The sequence below is a fragment of the Catharus ustulatus genome, chromosome 15 (genome assembly GCF_009819885.2).
Source record: "Catharus ustulatus isolate bCatUst1 chromosome 15, bCatUst1.pri.v2, whole genome shotgun sequence".
NCBI lineage: Eukaryota > Metazoa > Chordata > Aves > Passeriformes > Turdidae > Catharus > Catharus ustulatus.
This window is the reverse complement of record NC_046235.1, coordinates 12895125-12918882: the sequence shown is the minus strand read 5'-3', so window position 1 is coordinate 12918882 and position 23758 is coordinate 12895125. Positions and strand designations below refer to the sequence as shown.

The 23758-nt window shown below is 47.8% G+C and overlaps 1 protein-coding gene across 1 annotated transcript in view; it reads left to right on the top strand.

Annotated features, from left to right (window-relative positions):
- FAT2 (FAT atypical cadherin 2) overlaps window positions 1–23758 on the top strand; it is a 55736-nt gene that overhangs the window by 6194 nt on the left and 25784 nt on the right. Inside the window, exons 2-9 of the mRNA XM_033072811.1 lie at window positions 5272–8557; window positions 8956–9270; window positions 15625–15686; window positions 17034–17345; window positions 17985–18195; window positions 20429–20568; window positions 22223–22498; window positions 22927–23137. Of these exons, the coding sequence (XP_032928702.1) occupies window positions 5293–8557; window positions 8956–9270; window positions 15625–15686; window positions 17034–17345; window positions 17985–18195; window positions 20429–20568; window positions 22223–22498; window positions 22927–23137 (4792 nt within the window). The 5' untranslated portion in view covers window positions 5272–5292. The remainder of the gene's footprint in view (window positions 1–5271; window positions 8558–8955; window positions 9271–15624; window positions 15687–17033; window positions 17346–17984; window positions 18196–20428; window positions 20569–22222; window positions 22499–22926; window positions 23138–23758) is intronic.

Here is a 23758-nt window from a genome sequence, read left to right as displayed (position 1 = left end):
TTCTACATGATCAGCCACCTTGCTCCAGGCTGTCCAGCAACCTGGAAACAATTCCCAAAACTCCAACCAAGCCATTCAGAGATTGGAAAGTCGAGTTGGGGAAGGAACAGCCCAACTGTGCCTGGATGGAATCTGCAAGTCCAGCAAAAAGCTGCACCCACACTAACACAGCCCCCAAGCAGGCTGGTGCAAGCTGTTCTGCAAACATCAGCCTAAAGAAACCATCCACAGGCGCTGGAAAACCCCGAGATACATTGCAGAAGGAAACACCGTAACTTCAGGGGCTCTTTTCATTAGTTTTCTGGCTTTGTGTAGCACCTCCAGGATGTATTTATTCTGCTGCACTGCAAAACGGAGCAGAGACTGCACAACCAAATGCAGGAGCAGGATCTCCAAGAATGGGATGGTTTTGTTTGGTTGATTGGTTTAATTTTTTTTTTAAGTCCAAGAAGGTAGTTTGAAAGATACCCATCTCCACAGAGAATTCAAACCCCACAGGGTGCCTGTGAGCAGCCATCAGGGAGCTCCCCAAATGGAAAAAGATCCAATTCCACCAAAATCACTGTGGCAGAGGAAAGGGCAAACATTAACCAAGCAGCACAACCCCCCTGCAGGCTGAACACCGGTTGTTTCGGTATTGGGAAGCAAAACATTTCACAGGCATGGCCAACAGTGTCCATTTAATTGTGTGACTTTGCAGCACTGAAAGCCCAGGGAATATTTTCTGGCAGATCCTTGGCAGGCAGCTGTAGGGACATTGCCCCATCTGTAGCTGGAGCCCTTCTGCTCCACCAGGCCAGAAGAACAGTGTCCCTCCCATCTCTTACCTTCCCCAAAATCTTACACTCACCATTTTACAGGATTTACTCCCTTTGCTCTCTGTTTCACAGTGACCATTGAAATGTATCATTGGACTAATTACTTGAACAGCCAATCTCATCTCCTGTCTTTCCCCGTTCTTGCACCCTCTGACAAGGAAGTTGATGTGTTTGGGGTTGATTTTGCTTGGTCTTTATCCTGGGCAAGAGGCTGTTTCTTGTATTGAAGAAAAAAGGAAGAGAAAATGGAGGGAGGTGAGGGAAGAAAGAGAACTTGGAATACATGCTGGCAAAAGAGTAGTAAGGGAACATTTGTCCTTATTTCCCAGTGAAAATGATGATTTTTCTTTAATCTTCTGATCTCAAAACCTTGGGCCAAGCCCCCACCACAGCTCACGAGGGGAATGCTGCTCTGGGTGCACTCAGCACGCGCTTTGTTTTGTGTTTTGGGTTTTTATTGCTTTTAAATGCTCCTCTTGGAGGGAATCAAAAGGTGGGGCTGGGGCCACACCTGCTTCCTGGCAGGCTGCAGCGCTTTTCTGTGATATGACCAACAAACACAGCAGCCCACACATTGCAGGAGACCCCTGGGAGGGCCCCCAGAGAACCCCCTGGCCATAACCCAGCTAGCCAGAATAGCCTTTTCCTGCACCAATCCCCCATCTCCACGGTCTCCCCACGCACACACTTTGAATCTCAGCACCCTGTTTGTTCCCTCACTTCAAGCCGACAGATTTGGGCATGTCTTTGACAGAGGTTCACAATTTGGATGTTAAATTTAGACGCGCGCTCAGGCTCTGATTAGAGATACAGCCACTGTTTACTGGCTTTGTGGGGAGTTTGCATCTACAGGGCTGAGGGCGAAGCCCCCCCAGGCTCTCTGATCCTCACCTGGTGATTAGGAGAGGAGGCTGAATCACCACATAATGATGCCCTGGTATTTCCCTCAGTCGGGAGCGTGCCCTGCCTTCCACACTCCATCCCACCGTGGGCTTGGAGCATGGAGGCACTGCTGCCTCCCTCCCCGTGTGCAACCAGCTCCAGCAGGCCATGGAGAGGAGTGCAGCCTCAGAGTAGAAATAAATGATCCCTTGAGATGAAGAGACCAGAGGCAGATGAGGGTGTTCAAGTGCTAAATGCTTGCAGCTGATGTGGCAGCCCTGAAGTGTGTATGGCCCTTGCCACAGGTCCCATGGATCGTGCTCTAATTACTGCCAGCACAAGGGCATGGGGTAACACAGCTCAGATAAACAGGAGGAATGGTTCTCTTAATCTGCATGAAAAAATCTGTTTGATTTCACCCAGTTTCCATGTGGAGATCCTTGAATTCCATGGCAAGGACCCCTGAGCTTGGCAGTGCTGCCCCTTCTTGGTAGCCACCTACATTTGGGAGTAAGGGCCAGCAAATTGATTTTTTTTTTTTGCTGGTTTCATGCTATGCACAGTTTTCCACCCACAGAACAAAACTCGTAGAAACCCACCTAATTTCTGCTGGTTTATTCCTGTCATCTTCCAGGGTCAGCCCCAACAGGATTTTCCCTGGAGCTGAGCCAATTCACCAGATTTCCTCTCTCTTCAGAGCACTGTCCCTCATTTTTCTGTTAGGCTTCACCTTTCCATTCCGTCCCTTGGAAATGTCCTAGTCCCAGTTCTGGATAGTTTTGTGTTGTGACTGTGGCATAAATGATTCCAGAAGCAGAGGACAGACAGGGACAGCACAGTCATCTCCTGGGAGATCTATTACACTTCAAATTGCAGTAAAACTATGCTGGAGAAAGAGAAACAAGACTTCCAGAGCATGATTGCTTCCCAGTGCATCCTACTAAAGGAGAAACTTCTGCAGGTAATAGGTGATGATTCCAGGCCCAGGATGGAAAGTTGCTGTCAGGGCACACAGACTCTCTGGGCTTATGTTCAATTGAGCATGGTCTGACACAAAGAGAAACTCTTGAAAAGTTGATGGTGATGCCTCCTAGACAGTTCTCCCTAAGTTTTGACTGTGCCTTTCAAAGTTCCAGATCATTTCCAGAGGAAATGAGGCTTCTGCCTCATGCCCCAGATGTGTAGTAGCTCTCCATCCCTCATAATAACTGCTGAAGCCATTGATTGCTTTCAGTCCAGCTTGTAATTGAGAGCAAAGCTCTAAGAAATATTGAGGTCACAACAGGTTTTGCAAAATAATTACCTGGACAGAGGAGTAAAACCCTGCTAACACAGAGGGAAAAAACAGCAATGTTAAGTGAAGCCCTTCTTAGATGTCAGGAAATACACAGGGAAAAGGGAGGTTAAGTACATTCCAGGAGGGATTCAGACGACAGCTTGCATCTTGTTAAATGCCAGAAAACCCACTCCTTGCTCGAGGTTATCCTCCCATATTGAATTGCTGGTGCCCAGGAAGGCATGTGCTCTGGATCCAGCTTTTCTTGTGGTTGTGGAGTTCATAACGTCTGTGCTTTGTGGGTTCTCTGATGTCTTATGAGAGATGAGTTCACATTGCCGTTTCAGTACAATTCAATTAAAAAGTCAATTAGCCCAGATACAAAGCGATCTGCTTCATTAAGTCTGCTGTTGGTGGAACAGCTCTGGTTTGGTTGCTGGTTTATTCTGCTCTTACTCCACTCTGGGCTGTGTGGATGGCCCTGCTCCCAGTGCTGCAGACACGCGTGCGCAGCCTGCGAGCGTCTTCTCTCCGAGTTCAGCAGTTGAAAATGTTGGAAGGGAGTAGCTCAAGGCAAGTCCCTGCATGCTGCACAGCTCTGAAGCGCTGTTAAGTAACAAGCAACAAGCAGAGCTTTTAAGAACATGGTTTTCAACTTCTCAGAAGGAGCCACATGCCTTTTTGGGTCACCCATCTCTGCCCTCCTAGCTTTTCCTTAATTTGCAGCACATTTGGGACTATGTTGTGTGTCCTAGAAGTGAGATGATGGCGTGAAAAAATGAGTCTGAATTTTGTCAAAACTGATTTGTGTTGATTTCTCTCCGACTTCTGGTAGTGAAACGTCAGCCCATTCATTTCAAAAAGGAATGGCCACAGAGAGATTTTTGGGTGGTTGGCACCTATTTACCAAGGAGAGAAGGATTTGAGCAAATACGAAATTCATAGCTTTGTATTTATCAGTAATTAGATATCTCAGTGAGAGAATATGACACATACTGTTAGTTGGGCTCTAACAATTTGTTCCTAGCATTCAACTTGAGTTACAAATTGAACTAGTTCTGGTTCTTAAAGAGATGAGTCTTGAAAAAGTGTCTGGAAAAACAAGTCTTCCCTGTTTAAATTAGGAATGTGCCAAATGACTGGCAGGTACTTGATATATAATTTAAATTTAAAACAGGAAGAAACAGTTCTAGATAAAGATCTCCTAGGATATCTGGGGGAAATATATGCACCTATATTTAGCTTATCCCTGGTTTCAACCCCTAACTGCACACACAGCAGCATCCACTTAGCTTTTGAAAAGAACAGGCCTTGATCCTTTAACAAGCTCTGCAAAGCTCCCTAATAAAGTTACATCCCTGTTAATCACATGGGTGCTCCCCAGTTCCTTCTTTGATGCACCTTGCTCACAGAGACAAACCGGGGAGCCGCAGCTGCTCGTGGAGAAGCTGCTGGTGGCAGGTGGTCATGGATGGCAGATCCTCCACAGCAATCCTGACCCTGGGGCTTTGCCAGGACAAGGCACAAACCAGAGAGACTGCTCAGAGGCTGAGGGTGACATGGGCAAAGTGTCTTGCTGGGAACCTGCTCCTTCAGTCAACACAGAGGAGGCGGCAGGGTCAGGCCTGTGAGTTACAAGAACTTTGAGGTAATTGAGATAGAACTTGACCAGAAACTGAGCAAAAGCTGTTGGAAAGGCCACATCACGGAGCTGCACATTCAGAAGGAGTTTATACAACATAGCATGTGTTCCCCATCATTACTGGGGAAGGACAACACATCCTGTGGCACAGGGAGAGAAAGGGGAAGACAAACCACAGAGAGGCACATCAACCAGTTTGTATTTTGACTCTCGAATACACTTAGCAGAAACTTCAGACAGAAGTTAAGATGCAGAAGGGAAGCTGAAGAAACAAAATGAGGTAGTTTGGATTGGGTGTGGAGAGTTTAGATAGGCTGTTTGACTTAGGAGAAAGCAGAATGAAGAGAGGGCAAGATTGTTCACAGAACAGCAAGTCAGCCTGATCAGAGCATCCTGCATGACTTTGCACATTTTGCCCTCCATGAAGGCAGAAACTGAAGCAGAGAAAGTGAAGAAATCTGAGCCAGCATAGGGATGTGGCAGGACAGGTCTCTCACTGGGACAGGGGGAAGAGGAGCTGAGCTAACAATTGTATCAATAAAGGTCAGGGTAGACAGAGCAGGGAGGTGAGGCTGAGCCCTTGCAGACTTTTTTTTTCTGTAAAACAGTGACCTGAATGAAAATTACCAATATTCTTCCTTTGGTACCTGCAGGGCTCGAGGAGACACCGCACCATGGAAGTCTCCATCAGGAGTCACTTCCTGAGTGTTGCTGTTTTCCTGATGCATTGTGTGGTCTACAAGGCGAGCTGTGGGAAGAGCAGCACTTCCCCTCTGCACTTCACCCACTTCTTCTACAATGCCACCATCTATGAGAATTCAGCCCCCAAGACCTACGTGGAGAGCTATGTCAAGATGGGTATTTACAAGAGAGAGCCTGAGTGGGACATCAGGTACAGAATAGCTTCTGGGGACAACAGTGGTCTGTTTAAAACAGAGGAGCATGTCATTGGGGATTTCTGCTTCTTGAGAATAAGAACCAGGAGCAGCAACACAGCACTTTTAAACCGTGAGGTCAAAGACAGTTACATGTTAATGATCAAGGCCACAGAGAGCACCTTTCCCTATGAAGCCTGGGCCAAAGTCTTGATCCATATTCTGGACAGGAATGACTTGAAACCTCTCTTTTCACCCCCTTCCTACAAAGTGTCCATCAGAGAAGACACTCCTCTGAAAACAGTGATCAGCACGCTCAGTGCCACGGATGCTGACGCTGGCCAGAACGCTGAGTTCTACTATGCCCTCAACACCAAGTCCACCCTGTTCACTGTGCACCCCACCACGGGGGCAGTTCTGGTCTCAGGCAGGCTGAACAGCACCCACCGGGGCAGGCATAACCTGCAGGTTTTGGCTGTGGACAGAATGAGGAAGATCACGGAGGGGAATGGCTTTGGGAACTTGGCTAGTCTCACAATCCAAGTGGAGCCATCTGCCAGGAAACCCCCCTCTATCTCCTCAGTGAAGGTGACATCGCCTGACTCAGATGAAGACTTTATCTATGCAACTCTCTCTGTAGAAAGTGGTGACTCAGAAGCCGGGATTGATTCAGTTGAGTTTGTGGATGGAGATCCAGGAAGACATTTCAAAGTCATCAAATCCTACTTTGGGAGCACCGAGTTCATGATTGTGTCAAACAAAGAGATAAACTGGTTACTTCACCCATTTGGTTTCAACCTCAGTGTGCAAGCCAAGGACAAGAGCAAGCCACCACTGTTCTCTCCTGTCAGAGTTGTCCACATACCTCCTGCCAAGTACGTTTCTGCCAGGTTTGAGAAGGAAGTGTACCGGGTCCAGCTCAGTGAATTTTCCCCAGTTGGAAGCCAAGTTGTCATGGTGAAGATCACACCAGTTTTCCCAAATCTTAAATACATTTTGAGACCTACTCCTGACAGCTCAGGCTTTAAGATCAATCCTCACACTGGACTGATAACTACAGTCAGAGCAATGGACTTCCACGAGCAGTCTAGTTTTGAGCTTGAAGTTACAACCAGTAACAGTCACACATCCACAACTGTTCTCATTGACGTCACTGACTGCAACAATCACGCTCCAAGTTTCACTCAGTCTTCATACCATGGGGCCTTTGATGAAAATGCTCCTCCTGGTACCAGTGTCTTAACAGTAAGGGCTACAGATGAAGATAAAGGAGACAATGGTTTTGTCACCTACAGCATAGCCAACCAGAAATCAGTTCCCTTTGTCATTGACTCCTATTCTGGTGTCATTTCCACCTCCAAGTCGATGGACTATGAGCTGATGCAGAGGTGGTACCACCTGCGAGTCTGGGCGTCGGATTGGGGCTCACCCTTCCGCCACGAGACAGAGGTGTACGTCTCCCTCACGCTGAGCAACGTCAATGACAACGCTCCTGTGTTCGAGAAGGCGAGCTGCAGTGGCACCATCCCACGGGACTTTCCAGTTGGGAGCCCTGTGGCCACAGTCTCTGCAATCGACAGTGATGAGCTGCAGCATATCAAATACGAAATCAAGTCTGGCAACGAGTTACAGCATTTTGAACTGAATCCCATCTCTGGAGTAATATCCCTTAGAATATCTCTGCGAGATCTTCCTTCTGAACAGCCACTTTTCTACTCTTTGAAAATAACTGCAACAGATGGAGAGAACTACGCTTTGCCAACATCTGTAAACATCACTGTGGTCAGCCAAGGTCTCCCCGTCAAAATGCAGTGTGAGGAAACAGGAGTCTTGAAGCAACTGACAGAAACCATCATACACTCCATCGAGTCTCAGTCTCAAGGCCATGGGCAGGATGATGAAACATCTCTGAACTTGCACCTTATAAACCATAATGCTCCTAAGTTTGATGACAGCTTTCCACGATCTATTGATATCATAGAGACTGTTCCCATCAACTCAACTATTGCTGACCTGTCAGCCATTGATCCTGACACTGGTTTTAATGGGAAATTGGTCTATGTGATCTCAGATGGAAATGATGACAGCTGCTTTACAATTGACCTGGAACTGGGTCTCCTTCAAGTCCTTTCTCCTTTAGATCATGAACAAACCAGCTTCTACATTCTTAACATTACTGTGTACGACCTTGGCACACCACAAAAATCATCTTGGAAACTATTGGCTGTGAATGTGTTGGATACCAATGATAATACTCCTAAATTCCCTCAAGGTGCCTATTGGGTGGCAATACCAGAACATGTAGCAGCAGGGACAACAATAGCTCAACTGAAAGCAGAAGATGCTGATACAGATGACAATGGGAGAGTAAAATACTCCCTCCTAACCCCCACGGACAAGTTTGCCATTAACAGTGTCACTGGAGAAGTGACCGTTACTGGTGCTCTAGATAGAGAATTGTGGCCTTGCTATGTGCTGAAAATAGAAGCTAGGGACCAGCCCAAAACAGGCTTCCAGCTATTCTCTGTTACAGACCTCATCGTGACTCTGGAGGATGTAAATGACAACACCCCACAGTGCCTCCCAGCCCTCAACAGTGTGAAGGTCCCCGAAGACCTGCCCGTGGGGACCGTTCTCCTGTTTCTGGAGGCTTTTGACCCTGATGCTGGCTCTGGGGGGGAGGTGAGGTACAGCCTCATTAACAATGAGGAGATGATGTTTCATGTGGATAAGCTGACCGGGGCGCTCCGTTTGGAGAAGGAGCTGGACTATGAGAAGAGAGACTCTTACAATCTAACCGTGCAGGTCAGTGACGGTGGGAAGCCCTTCTCTCGCTCTTCCCTCTGCCACCTGGAAGTGAACGTCATTGATGTCAACGAGAACTTGAACCCCCCACGCTTTGCCTCCTTTGTCTTCAAAGGCTGGGTGCAGGAGAACAGCCCTAAGGGCACGTCGGTGATGATGGTCACGGCAAAGGACATCGACAGGGGCAAAGATGGAGAGGTTCAGTATTTCCTCCGAGAAGGCACTGGCCTGTCTGTGTTCCACATCGAAAAGGACACAGGTAAGGACATCCTTATTTCATAGTGTACCTTGAAGGTTTAAACTGCCTGCTGTGTTTGGCCTGGCTGTGGACAATGTTCTATGCATTCAAGCCTTTCTTGATTGTGCAGGGATTTGCTAAGTCTATCCCTGGATCTGGGTAGGAACAAGCAGGGGGTTTTCTCCTTAAAATAACAGCAAATCAATGTCTGTCCTCCCCAAAATACTGAGGTGTTCTTGTTCTCGTGTGTACCAAAACTTACCCTCAGCAGAAGCAAGCCCTCACCTTCCACAGAATCTCACAGCCTGGCAAGGTGGCTGTGAGAGTTTGTGTGTGCAAAGAGCAGGAAGCAGACTTGAGACTGTTCTGTCATCTGAGTTCCTTAAATCCCTCACAAACATTCTCTGTCCTTCTCCTAGGCACCATCCGGACCATAGGATCACTGGACCGAGAGGCAACATCTCACTACTGGCTGACAGTGCTAGCCCTTGACCTGGGAACAGTTCCTCTGTCCTCTGTCACTGAAATTTATATTGAAGTCACCGATACCAATGACAACCCTCCTCAGATGTCCAGACCTGTCTTCTATGCCTCTGTGATGGAGAATTCCCCACCAAACACATCTGTCCTTCAGCTTGATGCCTTTGATCCAGACTCCAGCTCAGAGGGAAAATTAACTTTTCACATCCTAACTGGAAATCCTCAAGGACTCTTCAGCATTAACCTCATTACAGGTAAGACTGACCCAGCACAGCATCTATCTTTGAGGCTTCCAAGTGCCCAGAGGATGTTGCATATTCAATATAAATAGCCCACACAGCTGCCTTTGTGATACTTTCCTACTGCAGCAGAAGTCCCAGTCTCCAAATACACTCAGTGGGGAGTCTGAGGATTGAAACCCTCAACCTGAGGGCTGTGATTTGCATCCAGATGGCTCTTAGAATGACACAAATGTGCTGCTTTCAAAGCCTTAAACGGTTGCTTTTAATCTTCCCCCTTATAAACAACTGCCCTGTTGCACAGGGAACACCCTTCTGGAGGTGACTGTTCCTGACAGACCCAGGCAGGATTAACAAAAATGAATTCCACTGCACTTAAAGGCTCCACCCATTCTCCAGCACTATTAGTGTAGTAAGTGTAGTAAGCCTCTTCTGCCATCTTGCTAGACTATATCTTTCATCTGAGGATTATTTACCAGATCTTTCAGAGCCATCAAAAACCCGCTGATGTTTTGTGTAAACAGCTTCCTCAAACTATCCCAGCAGAGCTGACATTGGGCCAGTCTGGCAAGGAAAGCTGTGCCGAGCCCTTCATGCCATCAGCTCCTGGGAGAAGAGGGAAGGGAGGGCACAGAGCCTGAGTATGGGAGAGGATTAATTGCATGACTTTGATCTCCTGGAGATGATAAAAGCAGTTCAGCTACTGCAGCGGGATGGAAGCTTGCTCTCAGATGGGGATCTGGATGTATTGAAAAAGGCTAGAGCTGCTCTCAGCCAAGTGTTACCAGTGGTGTAATGGCTCTCTGGCAGTGCTCTACAGCTGCTAGGGAGGGGAATGGAAGAAAGAAATTATTATTATGAAATACTAAAATCTTTTTGTCACAAGAACCTCACAGGGTGTGTTTACATGGCACTGTATAAATGCACCTGGAGATGTCAGCTAGCTGTGACCACTGCTGCGCACAGCTGTAGCTGTCTGTGCTGCCAGAAGCTTTTTAGTCCTGTCAGGACATTTCTCTGCATCCAACTTTCCCACATAATCCAAACAGCTATGCACAACCCAGCCCCAGGACAGCTTGCACAATGCAGGGTTCAACAGAAATGTTCCTTCAGAAGCCCTGTTGCATAAAACCACTGCCTTTTTGATGGGATGTGGAGCAGGATGGCTATCAGGACACCAAACTGGCTCCCCTCTTCAGCTGAGCTGCCATGCACCTGCAGGAAATTCAGCCTTTATGCTGCAGGCAAAACTTTCAGCCCAGTATGAGTGCAGCCCTGCAAAGTCACTCTCCAGGGCTGTCATGTTCCATAGCAAAATGAGTGACTCTGGCAAAATCCAGATGTTTGCTAATGAGACACCTCACCTCTAAGCCAGCCCATTAATCCCCATCTTAGACAAAAAAAGCTCTCAGATATGAGTCATCTCCTCTCCATCTCTCCCTATACTCAGATGATTTGCATGAGAAGAGTGATAAGTTTGTCAGTTCTGAAAGAAACCCATGGGCTGATCTTATCTCTTGCTGGAGGTCTCTTCTTTAAACCCTGGGCTTGGAGGTTGTTTAAGGTCCTGCCTCCAAGTCTGATGAAGATTCAGTTATCCATTATTTTACTTGCATGTCACCCAAAAGAACCTATAATTACCTGTGAACATTGGCATAAACTGAGCAGTTATAACCTCACGTTTTCAGTGTCTAAAGAGAAGTCATTTCTGCTGCTGCCAGAAGGAATATCAGAGTTTGTCTAACGTTCGGGGCCCTAGGCAGCTTATTGGAAACCCAGTGGTGTTTTCATTCTGCAGGCTAGTTGCTCTATTAAGTATAATAAAACAATAATCTTTGGTCTTAACTTGGTACTGCAGCACTGGAAGATGAACTGCTGGTCATCTCCATTAGTGCAGGATTGTATTTTAAAAAAAAAGGTTATCCTACTGCAGGGCAGAAGACTGTGATCAAGACATCTCCTTTTCACCTATCCCACATGGTCATTGTCACCAAAGGACAGACAAATAAGTCACACTGGCACTGAAATAAGCCAGAGCACAAGAGGGCCAGAGGTCACTCTGGGTCTCTCCTAGGTGGGATGTGCCTGGTAGTGGCCTCTTGGCAAAGGGAGAGGAGGAGGAGAAAGCTTGTTCTCATCCTGTGTCCTAATAGGAATTAAGGTCCTGATGTCCTGCTACAGCAGGTGTACCTACACCCTGAGTAACCCTGCAGGATAACCATTTAGGGCAGGGTGACACACTGCTGTAAGTAACCTAATTTGGTTCCTGGTTGTGTGTTTGACTCAGTACCTTGACATGGGGGTGGATTGGCCAGTGAGGCACAGCCAGCAAGGCCCCTTGACTTCTCCTGGGGCCTTGCAGGGAGCCAGAGCAGCCATGGTGCCTGTCCTGGGCTCCTCCAGCATTCCCAAACTACCACAGAAAGGCTCTAAGATCTTCAAGCTTTCAGTTCTTTAAAGAGGGTGGAGAAAAAGGGGGGAAATACATGAAAGGCTGATGAGAAGAAGGAACAAAACTGTGCACTGAGATGAAAGCTCTGTGCCATGGGCGATGGAATCTCTCCAGCCCAGCCTGGCAGCTGGTGTGCAGCAGTGTTTGTGGGAGACAGGGCTAGATAGCTACGTGGAGAGATGGGCAGATAGTAGGGTTTGGGGTATTCTTCTGCTGGAAGAGTTTTCAGCTTGTTTTGTTCAGGATTTGATGTGAAGGGGTTCGAGTCCAGACAGGACCAGGAGGAACTGGGAGGCTGTGGCAGGAAGAGTCAGGATGAAGCCATTCATCCTGCTGAAAGAATCCTTTTACTCTGGATTATTTGTCTCCAGCTCTTATCTAGTGCTTGTTCTTCTGCTGTTTCCTCTGCTGGGTGCAGTGTCAATTGGCTTCCCCTGGCTGTCTGAGGTTCCCTGCATTTCTCTACAAGAAAGGACATCCTGCTCTTTAGGCCCAGGGATGGTTGCTCCCCAAATCAACATAACACACATGGAGTAATGCACAGCAGGGTCAGAGCTGGGGTGGTAGGAGGAGAAGGGAAAAAAAAGGCTAAATGGAAGCAGAAGTGAGACAGGAGAAAGAGGATTTAGGAGAACAACCTCTTCACTTCTTTGTGAAAGCCTCAGTGCCTGGAAACCTGATTCTGGCTATTTTAACTATCTTAGATTTTCCCCCCTGCAGCAAGGGCGGGGGGCCAGCAACCTCCACCCCAGCCCTGTTCTTGCCAGCAGAAGTTATTATTTTTTGTTCCCTGACAACAATGCCCTGGTAATTTGGGTGCTCTTGTTCCAACATGACCAGCCTTCCTCTCTGCCCTTTGCAGGCAGCTAGCAGAAGAGAGGCAGACAATCCTTTCTCATTGCTGTGTGTGGACAGGCTGCTGGAGCACAGTCTGTGCCTGCCTGCATGCAGGCAACAAGAAGCATTGTTTCTGGACCTTCGTGTGAATGCAGAGCTTGGCTAATTGGCCAGGTTCAATTAGGATCTGTAACAGTTTTGTTCAGTCTCTCTAGGATTCAGCAGAAACCTTAAGGACCTCATGCAAGAACACAAATAAAAGACACCCACTCGACTCCCTCACATGTCCCATGGGACAAGCTGGATGGGGTTTTCCAGCAGGGCAGGGTACTGGTAACTCACACACATGCACATGCACACACAAAACACTCATTAAAGCTAAGCATGCACTTCCCTGGCCTTGTAGAGGACAGCAGAAAGAACCGAGGAACTGTGTCCCCAGGCCACAAAAGCTGATGGCAGTTCCCCTCTAATAACAGCTTCCATTTCCACTTTAGCCCTCTGGCCTCACAGGGTGTATAACCAAGCAGCAACAAATGAAAATGTGTGTTAATTCCAGCCAGTTTCTCTCAGGAATCGTGTGCAATGTCCATCTCCCCACCTCCAGGTGCTCCATGTGAACACTGCTGTCAGTTTGTGCATCTGGCATCGCTCAGCACTGCAGCTCCAAACGGGAATTAGGGTGATTAACCCTAATTAATTAACCACAAGGGCTTTCAGATCCCAGGGCACAGTGGTAACTGGCTCCAGAGGGGGGAACCAGGAGCCGTGGTTGGACACGGAGTAAGGGACAGAGTTTGCCTGGGGTCAGGAGGAGAAGCCAACCCTTTGCCTTGTGGCTCAGCAAATGTGAAGATAAACCAAAAAAATTCCATCTGGTGAGACTCCCAGCTGGGATACAGTACAGGTTATGTGATAGAGGGCAGAGTCAGCTCTCACTCCCCAGGAGATATGAGCATCTTCAGTGGTACAGACATTCAAGAGCGTCATCAAATTCCAGTCCATCTGCTTTCACTACAGTCCTCCTTCTCCAGCACTAGAAAGCTGAGCTGTGATCCTGCTTTCTTTCATTTTTTTCATTGAGTCATGGAAGAATTTCAGGGTGTGGCCAGGCAAATCCAGATAGTCACTTCAGAGTGGTTAAGTTCCCTTCCATCAGCTGGCATGCAGTAATCCAGTGCAGACAAGGTGTTTGTCTGCTGCAGATGGATTTTGCAATCTGATAAACCAGAAACATCCCCAATGTGCACATGGGTGTCAGGCAGCTCTCTTATCAATATCTGTCCTGTGGGCTTTTTTGGCCAAATTTGTGAAGCATTCCCTGAGGTAGCTGGAGTTCTGGGCTCAATAGCCAACCTATTGGCAGTGAGAACAGGAGCATCAGAGATCTCAGTGAGCTGCTGCTGCAGTTCCTTCCCTAGGCCCCCATTAGGAGAGCATTTCCATGAGTTTTATTGCTAATGGAGCCCTACAGCCTCTCACTAACCTGGGAAAGTTTTAAAAGCTCCTTAGCCAGTGAGCTCTCTGCTGAGTCCTCTTCACCTGCTGCGATGTTAAAAGGATGATTAGGGAGAGAAAAAAGCCATTATGACAGACAAGCAAACAGAATTTTTCAAGCCATCTTGTCATAGCACATTAAGGAGTGTTGATTTATGATTGTAAAGGCATCAGATAAATGTTTTGTGCCATGGTTGGTGCCAAATGTGAATAATCCCAGAGAACAAGTGGAAACAGTGAACAGTGGTCATGTTTCAAGCAGCTGCTCCTTGCTTCCTCCTTCAGCTGCCTCATGTTTCCTGCAGCCATTTGAAATTTTCTCCTACCTGTCGTGCTCTGAGGCAGACATACACAAAAGTATGGTAAAACTGAAGACAATACTATTAAAATATTCTGGCTTTGCACCAGAAATGAGAGCTGAGAGGGTTCATGCAGCTGGGATTTACAAGTCATTCAGGAAACACGAGTGCACGTGCTCACACCACTGCATGTGCACATGGCATCCCCTGCAAAGCATTTCCCAGCCTAGCATGAACCTGTGTCTCTGCTTGCTGTGCCTGGGAACATTCACCCTGCCTTTCGTTGGTGTGAAGAAGCAGAATTTCCCTTCACAGGGAAGGGAGAGACCTGGATAACTGTGAGTGGAAAAAAGCACTCATGTGTCAGCCTTGATGACTTTCAGGAGGTCAAACATTACATATATAATTTCCATCATTGGTAGAGCGATTGTAAAGTGATCAAGTGCTGCTTTTCTCCAAAAGTGAAGAGTCAAGGCGCTCAGCAGGGACTGTCATGAAACCAGACGTGAAAACAGAAGCCTCAACTTCATCCTTTCCACAATTGCATCTACTCAACTTAGTCATTGACAGGCCAAAAAGAGGCAATTATTATGATTTTGTTTCAACTCTAGTTTATTATAGCCAAAATTCTTCCCTCCTGCATCCAAGCTATTCCCTGTGGTTAAACTACTGTGTATTTTTCAGAAATCCCTCAAATCTTGCAATTGTTGTAGGACTCATCCCGTGTCTCAGCAAGGCTTAAATAATATACCAACAGTGTTTTTGACTGTGTACCTTATTTTTAGCTGGAATGCATTTGTTCTAGCAGTTAGTAGAGGGTATTTCCCAAGACAGAAGGCAAACTTTTGTCAAAACACTGTAAATTACAAAGAGCAAGGTTCAGCACAGGGAAAACAGGAGTAGAGACTTGTTAAGAGGCCAGACTTGTGCCAGCACATGCAGAATGTTTCTTACTTAGAGGCATAAGAAAAGTTTTGTTTTCATGGTCCTGCAGCTTTTCTCACCTAATGCCTTGCCAACCCTCAACTGATGCAGGCATCTGGTAGGTGTTCCCCTCCTCCATGGTCTCTGTGATCAGAGAGCAGCAGCAACACCTCCACAGAGGGATTCAGGCTGGGAGGGGATGGCTTACCCTCTGGGGGTATCTGTCTTTCTCCTCTGATCACAAAGGGAGCCTGAAACAGGACAGGTGGGCAGGCTGATCTTGGGCATTCAGGGATCTGATCAGCCCTGGCTTTTCTTGCATGCTGAGTCTTGGAGCTCAAAGGGTTTCTTTCTTGGCAGGTCTGATTTCCACGACTTCACGGCAGCTGGATCGAGAATACAAGGCTGAACATATCCTAGAGGTGGGTAATGATGATTGTAATTAGCTTTATTTACCTACAAGTGTATTAACTCCTCAAAGAGCTTTCTTTGCAAGTTGGAGCACAGAGAAAGAATCTCATCCCATCAGCTCCCAGCTGCTGGGAAACTTAATTAAATGGTGTGTGTTAACCCAAGAGACAGCTGCAGCAGTACTGTGGGGTTTGTTATTTTCTTGCTGAAGACTGGAGCAAAAGTTCTGTTCTGGAAGCTGTGGGAATGCAGGAGGAGGACTGGAACTGTCCTCTGGCTGGATAGTTTATACATTATGAGGGAAAGAACAAGCCAGAGGAATCCACCCTCTTTTATCTCATTGTATCAGATATTGCTGTATAGCTTTGGTCACCAGCCCCCATCCTCAGCTGCTCACAGCTATGAGTATTCCCATCAGAGGTATCTGGAGGTTTTTGAGTCTATCAGGGTCTGTCATTTCTCTCTGCAGTGCAACATGCTGGGAGCATGCACAGGCAGGGCAGGGTGAGGATGGCTGGTACCTGGGCAAGCCATTGCAATACAAATATTTTCAGATGTCTGATCTCTAAAGACCAGCCTGACCCACTGCCCAGAGCTACTGGAGGCAGGAGCCCTGCAAACTCATCCCCGTGTGCACAGACAGGCCCTGCACAGTGCCAGCTACAGCCACCAGGCTTTGCCCTGCAGAGAGGAGCAGTACCTTTGAAAATTATGAGATACAAATGCAGACCCACACAAAAACTCCTGCCTGAGTCATTGCCTGCCAGGATGGAGGCTGGCTGGTCACGCTCTGGGTCACCTCTAAGAGCCCTGTCACCCAGCAGGAGCAGGGAGGTCATTCTTCCCCTCTACTCAGCACTGCTGAGGCCACACCTCAAGTGTTGTGTCCAGTTCTGGCCCCTCAGTTTAGGAAAGACATTGAGACCCTTGAGCACATCCAGAAGAGGGAAGGAGGGTGTTGAGGGGCTTGGAACACAAGCCCTATGAGGAATGGCTGGGGTTGTTTAGCCTGGAGAAAAGGAGACTCAGAGGTGACCTTATCACTCTCTACAATTCCTGAAAGGTGACTGTGCTTGGGTGGGGTTGGTCTCTTTGACCAGGTAGCACTGACAGAACCAGAGGACACAGTCTCAAGTTGCATCAAGGGAAAATTAGGTGGGATATTAGGAAAAAGTTTTTCATGGAAAGAGTGATCAAGTACTGGAATTGTCTGAACAGGGAGGCGGTGGAGTCACCATCCCTGGATGTGGCACTTGGTGCCATGGTCTAGGGCATGGGTTGGACTCAATGATCTTGAAGGTCTCTTCCAACCCAGTCATTCTGTGAATTCTGTGAATTCTCCCTTTGCTTGCTGACAGGTGGCTGTCTCTGACAATGGAGAACCAGCCCTCAAGTCCACCAGCAGAGTTGTGATCCAAGTGCTGGATGCCAATGACAACCCTCCCAGTTTCCCCCACAAGCTGTTCATGGTGCAGCTCCCCGAGAGAGCAGCCTCGGAGACCCCCCTGCCCGTGTACAGGCTGATCGCTTCCGACCGCGACCAGGGCCAGAACAGCCAGATCACCTACACCATCGAGGAGGAGGAGGAGGGGATCTTCACCATCAACCCCACAACTGGCACCGTCTTCTCCAGGAAAGCTTTTCCTGCCTCCGAATACAACATACTCACGGTGAGAGGAGAGGGAAACAAAGAGATGGTGGGAGCAGAAAGGTGGAGAGGGAGAGAAAAGGGTTCAGGAACAGAAAAGATAAAAGGAAAGAGATGGAGAAAATGCAGAAGTGGAGAGAAGGAGAGCTTGAATAAGGCAAATGTGTTAAGAGGGAGAGAAAGTGAGAAGGAATGATAGGAAATGCAGAAGGTAGGAAGCTATTATAAATGGACAATAAATTTAAAATTCACTGTCCAACCTTGCTTCAGAGAGGAATACAGTAATCCAGTATCCCATATAGATGTGGACCAAACCTGAGCAGTCTTTGGGTTCCATCATGCCTCTGTATGGCATTCTGATCAGGCCATGGAGCTTGGACATAGGTTCAAAGCCTTCCCACAATCTGTGGGTCCTTGAAACAAGGCTTGAGATCCAGGTGTCTGCTATGAATAGAGCTTGGCTGATGGTAAAGAGGAATTTGGGTTGCATGGCTCTGCCTTGGAAGCATCCAGAGCATGGACCACTGGCTCAAGATTTGTTCCATGGAATTTTGGCCACACTGGGAGCTGAAACTCCTGGTGGGTGGGAGGAGGAGCTTTCCATGGAGTTCCCATGAGCTAACTCAGCTCTGTCCCTGAGTTCATGTGCCTTTCTCTGCAGGTCAAGGCCACAGACGGCGGCAGCCCCCCGCTCTCCTCCCACGTCAGACTCCACATCAGCTGGGTCGCCCGGCCCGGCCCTTCCTCAGAACCACTGGCTTTTGATGAGCCCCACTTCAACTTCGCCGTGATGGAAACAGATCCTGTGAATCACATGGTGGGAGTGATCAGCATCGAGATGGGCCCCAGCCAAGTGTGGTTCAATATCACAGGTGAGACACAGAAACGAGAGCAGGGCAGCGGTGTCTGGGAGCGTTTGCTCCGGCTCCCTTGGCTTTCAGCGCTTGCATGCCTGAGCTAATGAAGTTGTTTGCTTTAGGTGTAGGTGAGCTACAGGGAAAGCTTTCTCACAGGCACCAGGAGGTTTAAACAACCATTAGACAAAACTGCCCATCCAGGGCCTCCAGTGCCAAGTGCAATTACCCAACACACTTTTTAAATGACAATCTGGAACTTGCCTGTGTTTGAGGTGTTCTCCAATGTCACACGAGAGGCAGGGCATGCCAGTGCCAGCTCCTCCTGGGAATCAAGTGACACTGTTGGTTTTGTTAGAACAGCCTGCAAGGGTCCAGGTGCGTGGCTGAGTGTTACAGATAACCCCCGTGTCTCCATCCATGTTGAGTCATGAGTAGGGAACTGAAAAGGAAGCATTCCTCAAAGACCTGGTCTGCCCTAACTTGTGGGGCTCTCCCTTCCTCCTCACCACATCCCAGGGGTGATTTAGACATGGAATGTGGAACTCTAGGGCCTCCTCTAAGATACACAATTCAGAGGGGATGTGGGCTGTCACCCCAGGGGACTCTCCAGGCAGCGTGTACAGAACTGGTCCTACCAACGAGGGCCAATTGTGTTCGTGTAATTTGATGTTTTGAAGTGGTGCCCCAATCTACCTTGCACAGCCTTTCCCTGGTACTGCCTGCAGGGCCTGCCCTTGTCAGACAAAGCCTTAATTGGGCCAGTGAATAGTTTTTCCCCTTACTGTGTTAGGGCAAGGATAATGGTGTATAAATACAATTAAGCAACAAGAGATACAACAGGAGCAAGACAATATCAGTGAGAGGTTTATCCAGCATCAGTAGTGTCTCTGCTTGGGTCTGCAGAATTAATGGTGTATTCCTCTGAACGTTATCCCGTCATTTCCCTGCTGAGTGCTGGAGCGTAGCTTGACTTCATCTTTCCCAGTTCCTAGAGCTTCAAGTGATGCTGAAGGTTCTGTTGGTTTCTATCCCAGTGGAAAAGGACAGGATTTTATTTTACCTACAAGGGAAGGAAAGCATCATGGTAGTTGGTAACCAAGGGGGTGATGCAGAGATCCAGGAGCCATTGGCACCTCATTCAAAGTTTCACCTTTCCCAGACCACAAACACTGTCACTGGGATTGATGGAATCTGCAATAACTCCAACAAAGCAACATCTCTCTTCATCTCTTTCCTTTTCTGGCGTCTTCTTTCCGTTTGGCACTGTGCAGAGGCAGCTCTTTTGTCAGGGAAAGACATCCATGGGTCTCTGTCCCTCTGTCTCTGCTTCCTTCTGTCTGCCTCCCAGCAGGAGAGCAGGGGTCCAGATGGCTGGTGAGCACTGCATTCCTCCAGCAGGGGAAGATACATATTTTACAACCAGCAAAGATTTCACCAGCTGGTAACAGAATAAAGCATAATCCAAAGTATCCAGTAGCCAGGAAGGAAGAAGTTGAGACCTGGGATAAATTTCAGAAAACTGTTTCAGCTCTTCCATATCTCAGAGCAGCTTTGGAGGGTTTAATGTGCAAGAGGGTCCTGTTGGGCAAGTGAGGCATGAGAAAGGAACTGCCATGCCAGGGCTGAGCAGCAGTAGGGTGAGAAACAGCCCTCTGCTGCTGAGCTGTTCAGGCCTGCTGTTCCTGGCAATTCTCAGCCATCTGGGTTGGAAGCAACAGGCTTTGCTCACCCTGGAAGCACCGTCTGCCTCCCCAACTGTTGGAGTGTTGAGAATTCAGGTAGCTCACAGGCTTCCAGCCGTGGTGATGAGGACCATTGCTGATATGCCCACAGTGTGACCTTGAATCAGAAGCCAACAAGAGCCCTCTTCTACCCAGCAGGTCCCTGATCCATGCTAAGCCAGTGATGGTGCATGGTTGGAAACCTTGTGCAAGTAAATCAATGCTCAAATGGGCATCTTGCTAATCTAACCAGGACATCACATGAATAAGTGCATCCTTTCCCGTCTCTCCTCCTCCTCATTTTCTGTAATTCCCCTCACCTTCCTTTTCACATTCCTTTGTCACCATCTGTGACTATCTCTTTGTCCAGCTTTGCCTTGTTCTTCCTGTCTCCTGTGTGCATCTATCTATCACACCATTGTTTTGAGTTTCCACATTTAGGAGAAACCTTGTCTGTGGCACTGTCCCCAGTCTAGCTGACTGTAACTGTCCTCCTGTTTCCCTTTTCCATCTGCCCTGTGACCCAGGTGGTGATGATGACATGGATTTTGACATTGAAAAGAGTACAGGCAGCATGGTCATTGCAAGACCCCTGGATGCAAGGAAGAAGTCAAGCTATAACCTGACAGTAGAAGTCACTGATGGGTCCAGTACAATCAAAACCCAGGTAATGTTTCTTTCATTAGTGGAAACCCCACTAATGAGAAGGAGAATGTGCCAAAGGAAACCTTTCCTGTGAGTCTGCTGAGCTCTGGATCAGGAGCCAGACACAGGATTCTCCTTACACTGTGATCCTCCATTACCTTCACACCAAGCTATGATTGTTTCTATGTTGTTGGAAACACAGCTGATCTAGGAAAACCTGGGTCTCTCCTTTTGATCCCAGGCAGCACACAAGGACACATCTACACCACCAGCCAAACTGAGGGGACAGTTCACACACTCAGACCTCAACTCAGATCTCAGCTGCTCGGGCTGAATTACAACACATCTGGGACAGCATCTCAGGGAAGTGTGTACACAGTTAGGGCAGGTTTTGGTTTGTGTTCCATTTCAAGGGGTGTTCCTGGGATATGCTAGCCCAGGTACAGCCAGCACAGATCCATCTGCAAGAGGGGAGGTCAGGCCCAGGGAGTGAGTGGGGCAGCTGCAGAGACCTGTGTGCTGTCAGCATATAAAGTAAATATATATAATATATATAAAGTGAAAGGAGGCACTTCACTCTCAGTCGTGTCCCTGGGCCCCAGCTAAAATGATGAGATTTTGCCCATGTTTACCTACCCTGAGGAGGGGTGTTCAGGGCATGATCTTTCACTAATCATTCTCTCCACACATAAGAAGCAGCCAAAAATCCAGCCCTGGATGCACAGGAAGGCCTAGGATGTGAGTCACCTAATGTCAGTAATGCTTATCATGGGAAATTCACTGTGGGGGATGATGAGTGAGGAACTCCACCATTCCTGCGAAATGTGGTGCTAACGGATGGCCACTTGTCTCAACTACCTTCAAGTATTGTTCCAAATAAACAAACAAAGCCCCACCTTGCTAGTGTGCATTCCCTGCCACCTTGCATCCCATCCCTACGTTTATTTTGGCACTCAAGGCCCCTAGCAGATGTCAAGAAACCTGCTTGTGTAAAACCCCCATGGCATGCTCAGGTTTGCTAAAGGAAGCAAATTATTACACTTGGTTGGGCTTTCTTAAGATGCAGGAAGCACATCAGTAGGAGGGTCAGGACAGCCAGGATAGGAGACCACACAGGAGAAAACAGTGACTTCCCTGGCAGGATTCAGGATGTCAGGATGACATGTTAAATGTAGAGAGGAAAACTTGGCTGAAAAAGGTAGAACAGAAATTTTGCTTCTCCACACACTTGCTGTTCTTGAGATAGGCCAGCCCCTCCCTTCTTTTACCAAACATCCCCTTCTGTCAGCTTTCTGTTGAGTAAATAATGGCGGTTGCTGTGTAGGCACCAGCCAGCAGCAAAGCTGGCACCAGGGCTGAGCTGCTGCTGCTGCTTTCCATGGCAGGCTGTGACTGCTTCCCCATGTGCCAAGTGCAGGCACGTTCACTCTGAATGCCTTGCCAAGACTGGAGAGATTTTAAAAAAGGAGAGGAAGCAAACTGAAAAACACAAAACACAGCAGGAGTCCCTTGGGATGTAGGACAAAAGGGCTCCCGGTCCTCACGGATGGCAAAGCTCCAAGAGTTCTGATGGTTACGGCACTCAGAGTATGTCCATGCCCAAGAAGGGTTGGTAGCTGAGATTTTACATAGCTGCATGTCCAGTTGGTGCCCTCACTGTGCTGTCTCCCCCACAGGCATTTATCCATGTGATTGACATCAACCAGCACCGTCCCCAGTTTCTTGAGAGCCATTACGAGGAGAGGATTCCTGAAGATACCCCCTCAGGGAGAGAAATCCTTCGAGTCAGTGCAACAGACAAGGACAAAGGAAAGGGGCTCATCTATACCATTCATGGCAGTGTGGACCCTAGAAGCACAAGACTTTTCCATCTGGATCCAGGCAATGGAGCCCTCACAACAGCAGAAGGCTTCAGTTCCCAGCCCATGCCTCAGCACATCCTCACAGTGATGGTGAGTCCTAACCAAGCCCTGCTGAGTCCACCAGCTTGGCCAGGATATATGGGTCACTGGAGAAATTAAACGTGGCTCTAGTCTTTGAGGGAGGATTTGTCTGGAACAATGGGGAAGAGGAAAGCAGGGTGTTAACCTGTACTGTATGGCTAAATGTAGTTAACACCCCGCATTCCTCTAACCACCTTCTTTGGAGGGCCACTGGATTCTTATAAAAGAAAACACAGTGTGTAATAGTTAATGCTTGGTTTCAAAGTCAAGGCTGAGTTTTGGTTCTGAAACTTCCAGGCTCATTCCCAGCCAAGGGATTGGTACCACTGCAAAACACCCACCTCTGTGAGAGTGCTGATGAGTTACTTGGGAGATGGTGCAGGCAAGACTGGCTTGTCCCTGGGTGTGACTGTTCCTGCTCTCTCTCTGCAATTCAGGTACGAGACCAGGAGGTCCCCATCAAGAGGAACTTTGTGCGAGTCATCGTCCACGTGGACAGCTGCAACCTTCATCCTCCCCAGTTCAGCAGCATCCATTACGAAGCAGAAGTGCTGGACTCAGCAGTGGTGGGCACAGAGGTCATTCAAGTGAGAGCCCTCGATCAGGACCAGGGAGCTAATGCTGAAATCCGCTACTCCCTTCAGGCAGGTGAGAGCCATTCAACAGGACAGTTCAGGTTATGATTGTACCTGCATTACCATCCTCTACCTGGTGGCCACTTGACCATCTTTCTCTAGCTGTTGCAAAGAGCAGCAAATGGCTGCACAGTTCTAGAATGTGATTTTCTTCCTACCCAGAAAAAATCCAGAGTAGGAAATTTCCATATTATGGAATATTAGCATCTTCTCTTAACAAGACAGCTTAATGTTGAGTCACTGGTCTAAGAAATATTGTGACTGGACGAGTTAGAAGAACCTAAAATCTGCTCCTCTTTATTCAGTTGTTAGGCAAAAGTACTCCCAATTCCCACAGGAGTCATCATCATTCCACTATTTCTACCAAGAAACACATCCTCAAGGAATGGTGGGAACTCTCAGCTTTGACTGGTAGTGGTTTTGAGTCATTCACGCTCAGTGAGCAAATATTTTATCATTCACTGTAAAGGTTAAAACTTAAGCATTTGTGTCTGTGCCACACGGCCTATTTAGCCTGTAAACTCTTTGCAGGAGACAAGCCATCCTTTGCTCCATCTTTCTCACTGCAATTTAGATCAAGGACTGAGGAATTTAATTGCTCCTGAAGTATTGGTAATTACAAGCATGACAGGGC